General features: G+C 49.3%; 1 protein-coding gene across 2 annotated transcripts; it reads right to left on the minus strand.

Moving 5' to 3' along the window:
- Positions 1-1,897: 1,897 nt before the first annotated feature.
- On the minus strand, positions 1,898-11,483 carry SPTSSB (serine palmitoyltransferase small subunit B). 2 transcript variants are annotated; one of them, XM_039557200.1, is made up of 2 exons: positions 11,330-11,483; positions 1,898-3,260 (listed from the first exon to the last, which is right to left on the minus strand). In XM_039557200.1, the coding sequence occupies exon 2, from the start codon at positions 3,230-3,232 to the stop codon at positions 2,996-2,998; it is 237 nt and encodes a 78-aa protein (XP_039413134.1). In that variant the 5' UTR covers positions 3,233-3,260; positions 11,330-11,483; the 3' UTR covers positions 1,898-2,995. The 2 variants fall into 2 exon arrangements, with proteins under 2 accessions (XP_039413134.1, XP_039413135.1); XM_039557201.1 differs by lacking the exon at positions 11,330-11,483 and adding an exon at positions 10,958-11,257.
- Positions 11,484-14,423: the final 2,940 nt, after the last annotated feature.

Raw genomic sequence — 14,423 nt, forward strand, 5'->3', positions numbered from 1 at the left:
AAAGTTCTGGAGGTTCATGGTCTGGGCATGTGGATGTGTTGTGGCCCTCAGTAATGGATTTGGGAGGTGATCCATGAAATTGGCCAGGAAACCTTTATGGCAGGATAAATGCGAGCTCTGATTAGATGAAATTAAGAAAATGAGTTTTAAACAAGAGGTGTATGGTGCTGGCCAGCTGAGCCCCAACATTTCCCATCCCTTAAATTAATGGGGCATTTGTACTTTCAGGGTCAATGCAGCTGGAATTGGATCATCTCCTGTTCTGCTTTTGTTCCAGTTTTCACTGCTGGATTATTGGTTCTGTTTGCTCTGTTCATTTGGCTTCTTTTTGGTATGAAAACTTCCAGCTGCTGTGCTCAGCCTGCGCCACAATTAGCACAGTGGAGCAATTAACTACAATTAACATGGAGCAATAATGAAGCAGGAGAAAAGAGTGTTTTATAAAGAGCCTGACATCATATCCTTCACAACAGAGCTGTCACCCACGTGCTGGGCATACTGGTGTTACTGGGAGCTCCAAAATTCCACCCTCGCACCTTAGTGTGCAGCTGTGACCCCATGGAAACCTCTTCCCTTTGTCCAGGAATGGTTTTGTCCCCAGGGAAAAGGAATTCAGAGCTGGAAGTTTCCTAAGCTGTGCTGTGGTCTCAAGCTGTCGAAAGTGTTATCTCACCTCCTCTCTCTTTTAGTTGGGGAAAAAAATGCTTCTGTTCCCTGCTGAGTGCCAAAAATCCTCTGAAGTCTCCTGCTGGAACCCACTGATTTGGAATATCAAGTAGGGAGAGTTATTCCAGTTTTTCTGGTAGCAAGGAGAAGTGAAAAGGGCTGGGGAAATCTCAAAAGGTTTTTAGCAGAGATTGTTTGCAGCTGTTTCTTTCCTTCCTAGTAAATACCTCTTGCCTAAAACCTTTAAAATTTAGTCAAGAAGCTGAAGAATTCACACAAAAAATTAGTTTCCACCCAATTAAGGCTGCAGGGACCCCCCCAAAAAGCACCTGCTGCTGTTTCTGCCCCTTCCTGCACCTCCCAAAGTCTAACACAGTGAACAGGCGCAATAAGGAAGAGAAGTGCTTTGCATGGATCCCACCATGGGAGGGCAATGGAAATCCTGAACAAAGCCCTCCCCGTGCTCTGTTTGCCAAATGAAATGTTTAAAGAGCAATATTCCATCGGGTGTGTGCTCCTGGAGATAGGAGCTCCAACCTTTGCATTCCTGTAAAAGCCTGCTTCTCCTTGAACTCCAAAAGTTGTGTTTGATGTCATGGGGAAGAAACCAACTTTTTAAGGAATTTTAAAATAATGGAAACAGGACTGATGAGGAAGTGCCCTGGCATTCACACCATCATACTGTCTAGATGAGCAGAATCTTTGGAGATAGAATTTATACCAGCTGGCCGAGTAAATAGTTTTTCACCTCCAGCGTTGGGATTGTACCTTTTGGTCTATTTTACGGACCCTTTTCAGAGGATTTGTCACAGGTTTAGCCATTTTTCATCTCCTGAGATGCCCTGTTTGTGACTCGAAGTGTGATTACAGCTTGGCACCTCATATTTGCAGGTTCCCCACTCTGATAAACTGTCAGGACAGCTCCTGTTGGAGCCTAAACCTCTCAGCTGAGCCCCCAGCACACTCAGGTATTTATTTGTTAATGCCTTAATTTGAAGCAGATCAGAGGCTTTTTTCTCCCTCCAGAAATGGGAGAGGTCTTGGGCTGGAGCACCAGTGAGGATGAACGGCTCTGTTCACCCCTGGGTCCATTTAAAGGATGCTTAAACCTCACCCTGAAACATTCACCACAATATAATCCATCTGCCACAGTGCCAGCGTGGCCCACACACATCCAGAATATTTATGAATGACTGGAAAGCACAAGAGAGCTGAGTCATGGAGCCAGAGGTCATTTCTGAAGAATAAAACTTTATTTTTTTGCTGAAAAAACTGCATACACATGTTCAGATCTGTGCAACCTTCATCACATGTCTTCGTTTCCAAACAAACTTGTGCTTTGAAGCATGCAGGAGCCCACTGCAGCTTGAGAAAGAAGTTAAGAGGTTTTTTTTTTTGGGAAAATCTAGAACTGTGCAAACATCATTTGAAAGCTATTTACATTTTGCACCTCTCACTTCTACTAACAGGAGCATCAGCTGGTAAAGACGTGCAGTGTGCAGCTGTAATTTATGATTTGGCATCCACGTTTGATTTAGGTGTAAAGTGAAAACCAAACAAACCTCCCATTGTTCCAAAACCTCCCCACAGGCAATGGTAATAAATCTAATTTCTTCTTTGTAAAGGAGATCTCTTGAAGCACTCAGCCTTCCCTCCAGGTATTAAAATATTATTTCCACTCTGGATCTTCTTCCCCCGGTGCTGACTTTGCTGCCGTGGTGAGTGGGAGCAGCAAGAAAAGAACTTGATTTTCAGCAGAGCAGGCAGGAGGGCACTGAGACAGAGCAGGGCTGCTTCTTCCTGTCATCTTCACTGAACTGCAAGATGAGGTGGAGCATTTTTTTCAAAAAGAAAATATTTTAGACCATCTGAACTCAGATGCAGAAACTTAGGCATGAAAAAAGCTGGACTGAAGTTCATCCTCCTGTTGCTTTCTGTTCCAGTTTCCTCTCCCATGCATTAAAGCCTGGAAGTCAGTAACCAGCCAGATATGAACACTCAAATCCTGCTGGATATCCTCATTTTTTAATATCCCCTAACATGGCCACTGGACCGTGTCGATAGAACTTGGTGTGTGATGAGCCCCCAGAACAGTCTCTGCCAGAGTGGTTCAATGAGGCTGCTGGAAGCGGGAGCTGCTTGCATCCTGTGCCATTCCAGGCGGTGTGTCCCATTCCCAGAGTGTTTATGGAAGAGGGGCTGTGCTCAGCGCCCCGCTCTGCTCTCCAGCCCCGGTGGTGAAGCAAGCAGGGTTTTCCTAAGTGCCAAACTTCAGCATGAACACAATTTCACAAAGCTGCAAGAGCTGCTGGGCCCTGCTGCGGCCGGCTCAGTTCACCACGGTGCTCTCGGGCTGGGCCCCAAAAATTTGGGAGAAGAATTCCAAGGCCAGGCGGACGTGGATGGGCACGAAGACGTAGGCTGTGTACACCACCATGGCCACCACGGTGACGGTGATGGTGTGGAACATGGACTGCTCCCAGGGCTCCAGCACGTAGCTGCACGTCACCAGCTGGTACTGGTAGTACAGCCAGTAGAGGTAGTCCTTCACCCTCTTCACGTCCATCTTCAGCTCCAGGGGGGTTGGAGGAGACCTGGAATGACAGGGAAGTCGGGATTACAGCTGGGATATCCCATGGAACCACTATACAAACTCATTTTCCAAGGCATCAGTGCCAACCAGCTCCCTGGAGCAAAGGAAAGTGTTGAGTTCTGCAGCTGCTGCTTGGTTATTGGAGCTGCATGAGCTGGGCATTCCCAGTTCCCAGAAAAGCTGTGGCTGCTCCATCCCTGGAAGTGTCCAAGGCCCGCTTGGAGCAACCTGGGATAGTGGAAGATGTCCCAGCCCATGGCAGGGGTGGAACTGGATAATTAAACTCCCTTCCAACCCAAACCTTCCTGTGATTCTATCAACTGCCACATTGTGAGTGTGTTTTCCTATTCATTCCCTGTAGAAATCAGAGAAACAGGCATTTAAAAGGAAAGACTTTGGGCCAGCTTCCATAAATGTTCCATAAATTCCACGTATGCCCTGGAATAAAGATGAGATTAAACAACTGCTCTGTAACAACTCCTCTGCTTACTTTTGATAACCATTTTCATTGTTCTGCAGTTGCTGGGAATAAAGGAAAGACAAGTTAGGAAAGAGAGAGGGAGAAAAAAGTAATCTCTGATTGCAGAAGGATTTTTTTCAGCTCATTCCAAAGAAATGAAAAACGTTACAGATTAAAAGAGCATTTAATGGAAACTACAAGTCTAGGGAAGATGTTCCTCTTGGATAATACCTTTATGCATTCATTGTTCCCGGCTCCACTTGGAAAGGAGAACGGCTGAGCAAGAATTAACGAGGAAATAGGGTTTGCTTCCACTGTTCATTGGTAAAATTGCTTTTTGGCGTTTTAAACAATCTTTAAATGCAGGCTAAAAACATCTATTTAGAGAAAACTGAACAATAAGAAACTGTACAAGGCTTTACAGAAGGATTCCTTTATTTTGGGGTTTAAGGGCATTCAAGCAGATCAGTCCACAGGGAATACAACAGATTTCCCTGCTGGAAAACCTTCCAATGTCCCATTTTGTTCTACACTTGTGCAGCCTAAAATGCCAGGAACAAAGAGGCTTGGACATATCCCATCCCTCCAGTCTGGTGTTCATAGTGAGTTTGGGCCAACAGAACTTTGCTGTCCCTCAAAGCAACAAATCCTAAAGTAGCACTGGGAAATTTACAGCCTGGGATTAACATAATGATGGCCCACTGATATTGGTCAGAAAGGTGACAATATTCAGTGGTTTCCTGCTCTGTTCTGGAGGGACGTGGGGATTTACAAAAGGGAAGGCAAGTTTTCCCCCTAATTCTCCCTAAGCATTTCCTTCACTTCTATCTCCCCATATTTCCTAGACCAAGAAAGTTCCTACAGTTCTCTGGGGGACAGATGAACATTTTAAATCCAGCAGTGGCTGTCTCTGTGACCAACTTTCCTTGCAGGGGTTCAGGCTGGGGAGAAAGGCACTGCTGCTCTCTGGCCTGGCATGAATGGAAGCTGAACCCTTTCAGATCATTTATTTTAAGGCAGAACTCCAGAGAGAGGCTTTAAAGCCTTGTAAATACTGCAAAGCCTTCAACAGAAGTGGCCCAGCTGGCAAACTGGGCCTCCCTGAGAGCCAAAAGTGACTCTGTTTAGACTTTCTGCAAAAAGAGCAGCATTTCCCACTGAGGAGGTGAAGCCCTTTCCTGTACAGTGGGAAGGAGAAGGAGGAGGAGGAGGAGGAGGAGGAGGAGGAGGAGGAGGAGGAGGAGGAGGAGGAGGAGGAAAAGGAAAAGGAAAAGGAAAGGAAAAGGAAAAGGAAAAGGAAAAGGAAAAGGAAAAGGAAAAGGAAAAGGAAAAGGAAAAGGAAAAGGAAAAGGAAAAGGAAAAGGAAAAGGGCCCTCTCACACTCTCCAGGGTTATGGGATTTACACTGGGGTTAGGGCTGTGCTGGTTAAACTCATCCCTTCCGTGGGTTAATCCCTGCTAATCCTGACCCCTGCATGGAAAAGGGGCAAGGCTGGAGCACTGCTGGGGGTGTTTAAGGCTCTGAGTGAGCAGAGGTACACAGACTCTTGTGCATCTCCATCCACAGCTGGTGTAAAGAGCAGCCAAAGGCAGGAAAAACATTCCCAAGGTTTATTGTACTGATATTCCAGCCTGGAGCCCCACCACCAGCACTTGGAGGGACACATGAATAAAGGATGAGGTAGTTAAAATGATGAGCAGCCCTTTGGGTTTAACCAAAGCCCTTTTCCCAGCCTGGGGATTGCATTTCCATGCAGCTCCAGGACAGCCTGGGTTGCTTTCATTCTCCCAGCTCCCAGTGCAAGGCAGTAATTCCATCCCCAGGCACTCAGACACTCTGGAACACCAGGAGGAACACGAGCTGCCTTGATGCTCTGTGGTCTCCTAATGAATGATGGAGGCTGGGATAAGTAAAAGGCAAACAGCAAATTACAGTCTGTGCCCTCACCACTGACACACTTCCCCTGCTTTTCATCCAGCCAGAGACTGCCTCCGTTAGCAGGGAGCTGGGAGGGATAACGCAACTCCAGCTGCATAATTTATAAAGGAAAACACAGGAGGGGAAGGGCAGAAAAGCCATTTTATAGCAGCTGCTGAGGCAGTGAGAGACAAGGCTCCCCCGGGTCACTGTGACACAGAGCCCTTGGGGAAGGGACAATTTGCATTTGGGCCCGGTGTGAGGAGTAAGGAATAGCCCCAAACCTCACAGCTCCAGAGGTCTGTGGCAGCTTTACCACCCCAATGAACTGTAGCAGCAATCAAAGGGAATAGCAGATCACTACACAAACTTTGGAGGCTAAAAATCTGTGTTTTAAGCAGGATTGGTCCTAGAGAGGCTTCACTTCCATTACTGTGTTTTATTCGATCGCTGCTGGCACTCCGAGTTGAAAGGGCCCTGAGTTACTCACTCCTCAGTTCCCACTACTCTAGAGCAGGAGATAATTTGTTCTTATGCAATTTTAACTCAACATTCATTTGTCTACAAATTTTTAAATTTAAATATTCAGCGGTGTGGGGAAAATGCCCTCCTGTTCAGAGGCCACGGGACTGTTACAGCCAGCTATGAGGGAAATGAAGAGAATTCAGCTCCTATTAAGCAATATTCAGATTATTTTCAGCAATTCCACTTCCAAGGGGAAAAAAAATGCAAGAAGAGAAACCTGTAAAGCAGCTTTTACTGTTTTAAGTGGCTGCCTGATTTTCTTGCTTGTTGACACATGTCTCTGATTAGGGCAGCTCAAAAGATAAAGCAGCATCCAAATATCAAGGTTTCATTTCAGAGCATGCCTAATCTCCCAAATTTCTTTAATAATGACCTTATTTTCTGGGGTCAGAGCTAGCTGGGAGCTGGAAGATGCCAGTGTTAGGTCCTTTACTCTGTAATTCCTGCTCTGAGCAGCTGGGATTTGGAGAATTTTGTTCCCATTATCAGTCTGCAACTCTGACCCGTGGCCGGACAGCTCCTGCTGGGAAATTCCTGTGGGAAGAAACATTCTTGCAGGGGAACTGGGAGAGACTGGTTTCCAAAGAATGCTTGAAAAACACCTTATGCCCTCAGCAGGAAGGGTTGCTCGAGTTACACATACGGGGAAAAAGGATTTCCAACATATATTTGGGAAAAGTTTGTCTGGAGGGGAAAAACAAAGCCTGGAGCTGGAAATGGCCTCATGATCATTCAACAGGTGCTTTAAATGTAAAGGAAGGACGGGGTAAGAAATAAAAGCAGCAAACAAACAATCCATCCCCAAAATGCAAATATTTAATTGGCTAAAAATTGGCCCTTTGCTGAATAATGGCTGGGATAGCCCCGCAGCAAGAGTGGGTGGGGTTTGCAGCATCCTGAGGGAATCCTCTTGCGCTGGAGCTTAAATAAGTTCCTCCCACGAGCCCCTGAGGGGGTCTCAGTCCCACCACCCCTGAGCAGCCACATGTGGGCAGGTGCAACCAGGCAAAGTGCCAGAATTCATTTAAAGTTGTCTGATCTGTAAATAATTTGGGATGTTAAAAGCTAAATGGGTAATCACTCCCTTGGGATTGAAATAGAAACCCTGTCTGCAGGTTATTTATGTGGAGCTGTTCTTATTTGTAACTTCACTGTGTTAAATGGGTTTGTTCTGCTGAATATCCTGACTTATCCAGGGCACCAATCTTGTCCCTCCTAATGCTGGCATAATTCTGGGATGATCCCAGTGGTTTCACGCAGGCCAAGTGCAAACAGAACCAGGAAGGGATTCCCGTTCCCATTCCCAGCTCATCAGGCATTTCCTTTCATGTTTTATTCAGTGAGCACCAAGCACTGTGCACAAGGAATGAAATGCAGTGGATCAGCAGTTGGGCAGAAATTGAGATGAGGCAGCAGTTGGTGCAGGGAATCCAAATCCTGGCATTTCCTGGGAACTCCACCTCAGCCTGTTCCTCTGGTGCATCCCTGTGGCTCTGATCCCGCACGGAGCGTGGCCATGGAGCAGCAGCTCAGCCTGGAGAGCTGCCTTCCCCTCCTGGCAAGCAGGTTCCTGTAGCACTCCCACATGGATCTTTAAATGAACCCTCCAGCTTGTTCTCCCAGGGAGGAGATTCCAGACAGAATGGGAATGAGAAGAGCAGCAATAATCCCAGCACAGCTCCCACTGCACTCAAGGATGAACCTCAAAAACCATCTTGACTTGCAGATTTTCATAAATAACCATCCCTGGAATTCTGCAGTGCACAGCAGAGTGAGGTAATCCTGGTTTCCCTCCCTCAGCTCCCTGAATCAGTGCCTCAGCACCCTTGGCCATCCATTACAGAGCTCCAGGAAATGTCAATCCCATCCATATGCCCCGTGCAGCAGCAGGATGAAGGCCTGAGCTGGGGAAGTTTTACTGCTGTGTGTGACTCAGCCATTCCGCGTGTGGGTGAACGTGGTTCCACTGCGCCAGTGGGGTTTGCTGGAAAAAAAATCTTCCAGGAGTGGAAGGGGTAAGGCAGAAAGAGCAATGGTATTTTCAGCCCTGTTCCTGCTTTACCTCACACAGGAGAATGAACTCCAGCATCTTCCTAATCTTTAACACCGCCTTCCTTCCTGCTGGCCCCACTGGGAGCACACAGGGGCTATTTTGGTTCTTTCAAATGTTCCGTAATGCACACATGGCCCAGGACCTCTCCCTGTCCAGGAAGACTTCCTGTAGCCTCTGGTAACTTCGAACCCCTCCTCGAGTGGCAGGGCCACACCTGCACAAAGTCCAACCCAACTTCCTCATCTCCACCTGAGCTCAGATCCATGTGTGTGCTCCTCCTGCAGCAGTTCTGGGCTCCCAAACTGGGGTTTGGTGCTGTGATTCAGCTGCATCTCTGCCTGGAGCACGTGGATTCTGGAGCCCATGGATTCCTGTCACAGTGTGCCTCCCCAGCTGGATAGAAGGACAGCCTGAGGATTGCTGAATTTGCTCCTTCAGTTGGGTTAAGTACACAGATGGAGTTTATGATGGCCTAAAACGATGTGGAAAGTCCTTTTAAATGACATCCACAAGTTTTTGACCCTCAGGAAAGCAGAGCCTGATCTGCAGCACCCACAGGGATCTCATTTGGAGAGAGGCTTCTGACCATTCAATACCAGCACAGCAGTTGAAAGCAGTTGAAGTTCAGACTGATTTAATGCCTCTCCTGCCCCTGACAGCTGGAGGCTGCTCCCAGCAAAGCCACAGCTCTAAATAACTCAACTGTCCCTAACTTTGCAGCCTTGCTGACTTATCAGTGCCCAGTCTCATCCTTACTCAGGCACAGAGAAAGGAGAAGATGCAGCTTCTCTGTAACAACAGCATTCCTGGAGCAGCTCTGTCCCATTTTCTTCCAAGGCCAAATTAATTTTTCAACAATTTTCCTGTTCCTCCCTCCCCTGAAGTTTCCTCGGTCGTTTCCTTACATAACCAGCTGCTCCTTGCAGTCTATGTACAGATCCCTTCCTTTCCAGCTTTCCCTGGGCTGGGCATGGTTTGGGCTCTGGGTCCTTCCCCTGGGACAGGATTTGCACCTTGGAGCAGAACAGGTGAGCAGCTCTGCCAAGGAAGATGGGGAAAATGGCAAATTGGATCCCAGGGAAAGCTTTCCCTGTATTTTCAGTGTAAGGAACATGGTTTTGAACAGAACCATTCCCAACCAAAACCCCAGATTTGGGACTAGAGACCAGCACCAGGTTTAAATTGCAAACACCTAAAAACTGAGAGTTCCCCAAGAACTGTTCCAGGAGTATCTCAGACGGGTTTTGCCTTCGCTCCTGGTGGCCAACCTCAGTTCCTTGTGAGATTTGGGACATGATCTACATCCTTCGAAGGCTTTCCAGTTCAGGAGGTTGTGTAAACACATCAAACTATAAACAAAATAACTGAGATGTCTGGGCTCTAAAAAAAGAGATTTACTTTCAGTTGTAGCCCTGATTTATTCAGACTGCTTTACTTTGCTCTGAGTCATTTCTGAGGCAGCTGAAGGTAACACCTTGGGTTGTGTGCAACATGAGAAGGTGAATATTGTCACAGCTATGACAGGTATTAGGGAAACACAGGGACCAAACCCTTGTGCAAGTGCATCTCCCCCGAGATCTCCTGGAAGGAAGCAGTGTTGCACCACTCCAGTCACTGCCCCAAAGGGGAAAAGCAAAAATGGAGTGAGATTCTTGCAACAGATAAGAAACAAAAAGGGAAATGCACTTTTTTTCACAGATTTAACCCCATCTATGCAGTGAGGAACAGCTTCCTTTGCAGGCCATTTCCTCCCTGTGAGCAAACAGGTTTGGACACACAAAGCTGTTGATATCCATAAAACAAATTAAAAGCTCCATAAAATCTGGCTTGGCAGGACCCAGAGTGGAGCTGCTCCCCAGCCAGCTGGAGCGCTGTGTCCTGGTGCTGTGCACTGCATCTCCTGTCCTGGATGCTTTTGGGGCACAGAGGGGTGGGACAGGCATTGCCATGGGCCCAAGCTGCTCCCCAGGCAGCGTTTCAGCATCTCCCATTCCAGCTGGAATAACATCCATGCTCTGTGCACAGCTTCCCTGCTTTTCTCCACTGAACCTGCAACATCCAGAAATCCCTCCAAGGACTCATGGGATTGCTCTCAAGACACAGTTATTTGCACCATACTCGTGATATTCGTGAGAGAAAGATAACCAAGCATCCCAATTCCTAAAGCATTAAAATCCACAGTCCTCAAAGTCCCTGGTGCTGAGTAAGCAGAGCCTAAGTGTTTATTGCAGGGATTCTCCTCCATATTATCCAAGCTTTATCCAACAGGGAAGGCAGGTCTTGCACCTGCTTCCCACTGAAGGCAGCCACCAGCAACTCTAAGAAAACCAAAGAGCAAAAATCCGCCAGCAATGAGAATTCCCAGCACAGTGGTGTGAGCAGCACAGTCACCTTCCCTCCTCCGTTACCCCCCACCTACTGCAACCTTTTCACTCCTGGGTGTTTGATGCGTTTTTAGGGAATCCCTAAGGTAAACCATCTTCCTGACACCTGGAAATCCCCGACTGCAGAGCTGCAGCAACAAGTCACAGGATCACGGAATGGTCTGGCTTGGAAGGGACCTTAAAGCTCATCTCATTCCACCCCTTCCACGGGCACGGGCACCTTAAACCCAGAGAGCCCTCGCCGGAGGCTGCAGGTCCGGCTGGAACGCCACCAGCTCCCTTGAGGAAGGCACAGCACAGCAACCCCCGGAGGTTCTGCGGCTGCCAGCCCCGCTCCCGGCCTTCCCCCGCTCCTTACCGAGCCGCCGGGGACCCGCCGTGGCAGCGGCCGCACTCGCCAAGGTCAGCGGCCCCTGCCTGGGGATGCTCCGGGACGCGCCTCCGCCGCGATGCCCTTGGGCGAGCCGAGCTGAGCGGGGAATGAGCGCCGGCACCGGGAGCACCGGGCTGCGGGAATGTCGGGGCTCGGCGGCACGGGCGCACCGGGCTGCGGGAACACCGGGATGCAGCGCACCGGGATGCAGAGCACCGGGATGCAGCGCACCGCGGCCCCGCGCCTCCCTCACCTCCGCTCCCCGCACCGCAGCTCCCCAGCCCGGCGCTGCCCGCGCTTAAATCCCCACCTTTCTCCCTCCCTCCCTCCCTCCTTCCCTCCTCCCTCGCTCCTCACCTCCCGCCCGCTCGCTCCTGTGGCCGCGGCCCCGGGCCGGTCCCTCCGCCCCGCCCGCTGCCGCAGCCGCTGCGCTCGGGCTTGCGGCGCCGGGGCGCGGGGGAGGAGGAGCAGCGGAGCTGGGCTCGGGGAAACCCGTGGATGGAGCCGGCTGGCACCTCCGGGACGCCAGCTGTTTCCCTGGAGCGCCGTGTTTCCCTGGCTTTTCCCGGCGCTGGCGTCATGCGCTCGGCGGCCGCGCTGCGGGATGCGGGGCTGCGCCAGAGCTGCCCCGCACGGAGCGGCTTCATATCGCACCCCTCCATCGCGACAGACTCCCTTCATATCGCACCCCTCCATCGCGACAGACACCCCTGCAGGGTTCTTATCCTGCCAAGGGTGCCGGCAGGTGCCTGCGAGCATCCCGGCTCCAAGGGATGAGTGGGAAGGAGCTGAAGCTGCAGCGCGGTGTTCCAGCGGGAGGAGAGGGGATTGGGGATGATTTCACCATTTATCAGGAAGCCCCAGGTATCAGTTGAGGGGTTTCCAGAAAGGAGAGATAGGGATGGACCAAGACCTACCAGATTTTATCTGAAATCCTGTGAAATATAACATGACCCTGCCAATCATGAGGCTCAGGTTTCTGTAGTTTATTCTGTCCCAGAGAGAAAAAAGCTTAATTTAGTGTCCTGCTCGCTACCATACAGCTACTTTAGAACTAAACCTTGCAGTTTAAGTGAGAAATAGAAGTGTCAGAAATGCTTTTTCCTCTACTTCCCCCTGGGGCAGCAGGATTCCAGGCACAATCTCCCCCACTAAACAATGTCGCTGTTCTGGCACCCACCGGTGTCTTCCAGCCACAAAGGAACGCAAACTGTTTCGAGGGCCAGATGTAACAGCTGGTATTAAAGCTGCTCTTTTCCTGTTTGAACACATTGTAACGATGCTTTAAAACTGCTCTTTCCTCGGTGAACACCTTTAAAAGGCGCTTGCACAAACAGAGCTGCGCAGGTGACAAAAGGGCGATCAGGATGTGATGCTTTCATTCCCAGCCCAACAGTGCCTCTTTCTGCTGCTGCTATTTTTATGGGTGTTGACTGAGGAACTGATGCTTGCTTAGCCTTTGATCCTAAAATATTCGCATGGAAAGGCTTTGTTTTAAATGTACAGATCGTTGTGTCCCTTTCTAGCTCGGAGCAGAGCTCCAGCCCGTCCTGCAGTTCTGTGTTGGGTCTGGGCATGACTCGGGATGGTGAAATCCTTGAGTGGGCACAGGTTGAAATGGTCTGAGTGGTTTTGCCAGGGATCAGCAGTGGGTGGGTGTCACCCCAAATTCCCTAAAAATACTGGCAAAAGCATTTTGGGTTATCAGGGCTCCACACAACAGCTCCATTTGGGGTTTTCCAGGGGGCTGCTCTGTACTGAGAGGAGGTTACAAATAACTGTCCCAAGTCTCGTCAGCACCCTGATGAGCTGCTACTGCCTTGCTTCTGATGGGCACAGAATCATTGAATCTTGGAATCATTTCGGTTGGAAAAGACCACCAAGATCATCGAGTCCAGATGTTCCCAAAGCCACCACTAAACCATGTTCTAAAGTGCCACATCCCCACAGCTTTTAAATCCCTCCAGGGATGGGCACTCCAGCAGTGGCTTGGGCAGCTGTGCCAGTGCTGGACAGCCCTTTCCAGGAACGAATTGTTCTCAATATCCAAACTGAACCTCCCCTGGCACAACTTGAGACTGTTCCCTCATCCCTGGGAGCAGAGCCCGACCCCCCCGGCTGCCCCCTCCTGTCAGGGACTTGTGCAGAGCCACAAGGGCCCCCCTGAGCCTCCTTTGCTCCAGGCTGAGCCCCTTCCCAGCTCCCTCAGCCGCTCCTGGGGCTCCAGAGCCTTCACCCTGCAGGTGCACTCAGCACTGATGCAGAGGAAGGTTCAGTGTGTGTTTAAACCCCTCACACTTGCCTCTGACACACTCTGGCTTATCAAACGGAGAAGGATTTGCCTCACAATGGATTTCAGATTTCCCTCACAATGAATTTCAGATTTGCTGATAATCAAGTCTTGTTTGCCTTGAGACAAGACAGGGCTGCAGGGGCCCTGCCAAGCCCTGCTGGTGTTTCCAGAGGGAAGAACCTCCCCAAGTCAGAAGCGATGGAATTCAGGATTAACAGTTCTTTTATGAGAAGTAGGACAGGGTTTAATCTCAAGGAGGCTGTGGTTTGATTTATCAGGCACTGCTGCTGAGGGAGGCAAGGCTCTGCTTCCCCCTGAGCCTCCTGCTCCTGCTGCTTCCTTCCCTGACTCAGGAGAAGCCTCTGGCTTGTCCCTTGGAAGGAATGAAAAGGAAATTAATGAAACAGGAACAAAAAGTGAACCAAAAAAAAAAAAAAAAAAAGGAAATAAAGAATTAACTTTTCAATCAGACCAGGGTTTGAAAGGAGAGACTTCATGTGGTCAAATAAATCCATTTATAAACACAACCTTTGCGTTTACCAGCTGCAGGATGATCCTTCTTCACAAAGAAAGGAGCCCCAAAACCTCCCAATGCCTTCAAACCAGGCCTATAAAATAAAGGATGAGGAATACAACTACATTTAGTAGCCAGCTTCCTCAAGGTTACCATCCTCCTGCTCCACACCTGCTTGAACCTCAGCCTTCCCTAAAAGCCCTGTGCCTGTCATGGTGAAAATCAGACCTGGATAAAGGAAAATTACCTGGATAAAGTAGATAAAAAACCGGGAGTTTGTTTCCTCATCTCCCCAGGGGCTGCTGCTCTGGAAGATCTGCTCCCTTCCTGGTTTGGCCCCTGGGGATTTGTGTTAATGATTGCTGGGGATTCCAGCCTTGGCTTTGGCTCCTGCAGGAAACGAGACAGGAATAAAATCCCTCACCTGCCAGAAAGGCCGACACGGCATTTATAGAGTCTGGGAATATTTCCTGGGCCTTTGGGCTCTGTCACACCCCTGCAGGAATACTTTACAACAGGCCAGGCTCTTCCCAGCCTGGATCACCAGAGGGTTTCCCAGAAGATCCAGTTTCATAGAATCCCAGAATTCCAGAATGGTTTGAGTTGAAAGGGAAATGAAATCCTATCCCATTCTTCCCTCTGCC

Source organism: Corvus cornix, chromosome 9 (genome assembly GCF_000738735.6).
Source record: "Corvus cornix cornix isolate S_Up_H32 chromosome 9, ASM73873v5, whole genome shotgun sequence".
Lineage (NCBI taxonomy): Eukaryota > Metazoa > Chordata > Aves > Passeriformes > Corvidae > Corvus > Corvus cornix.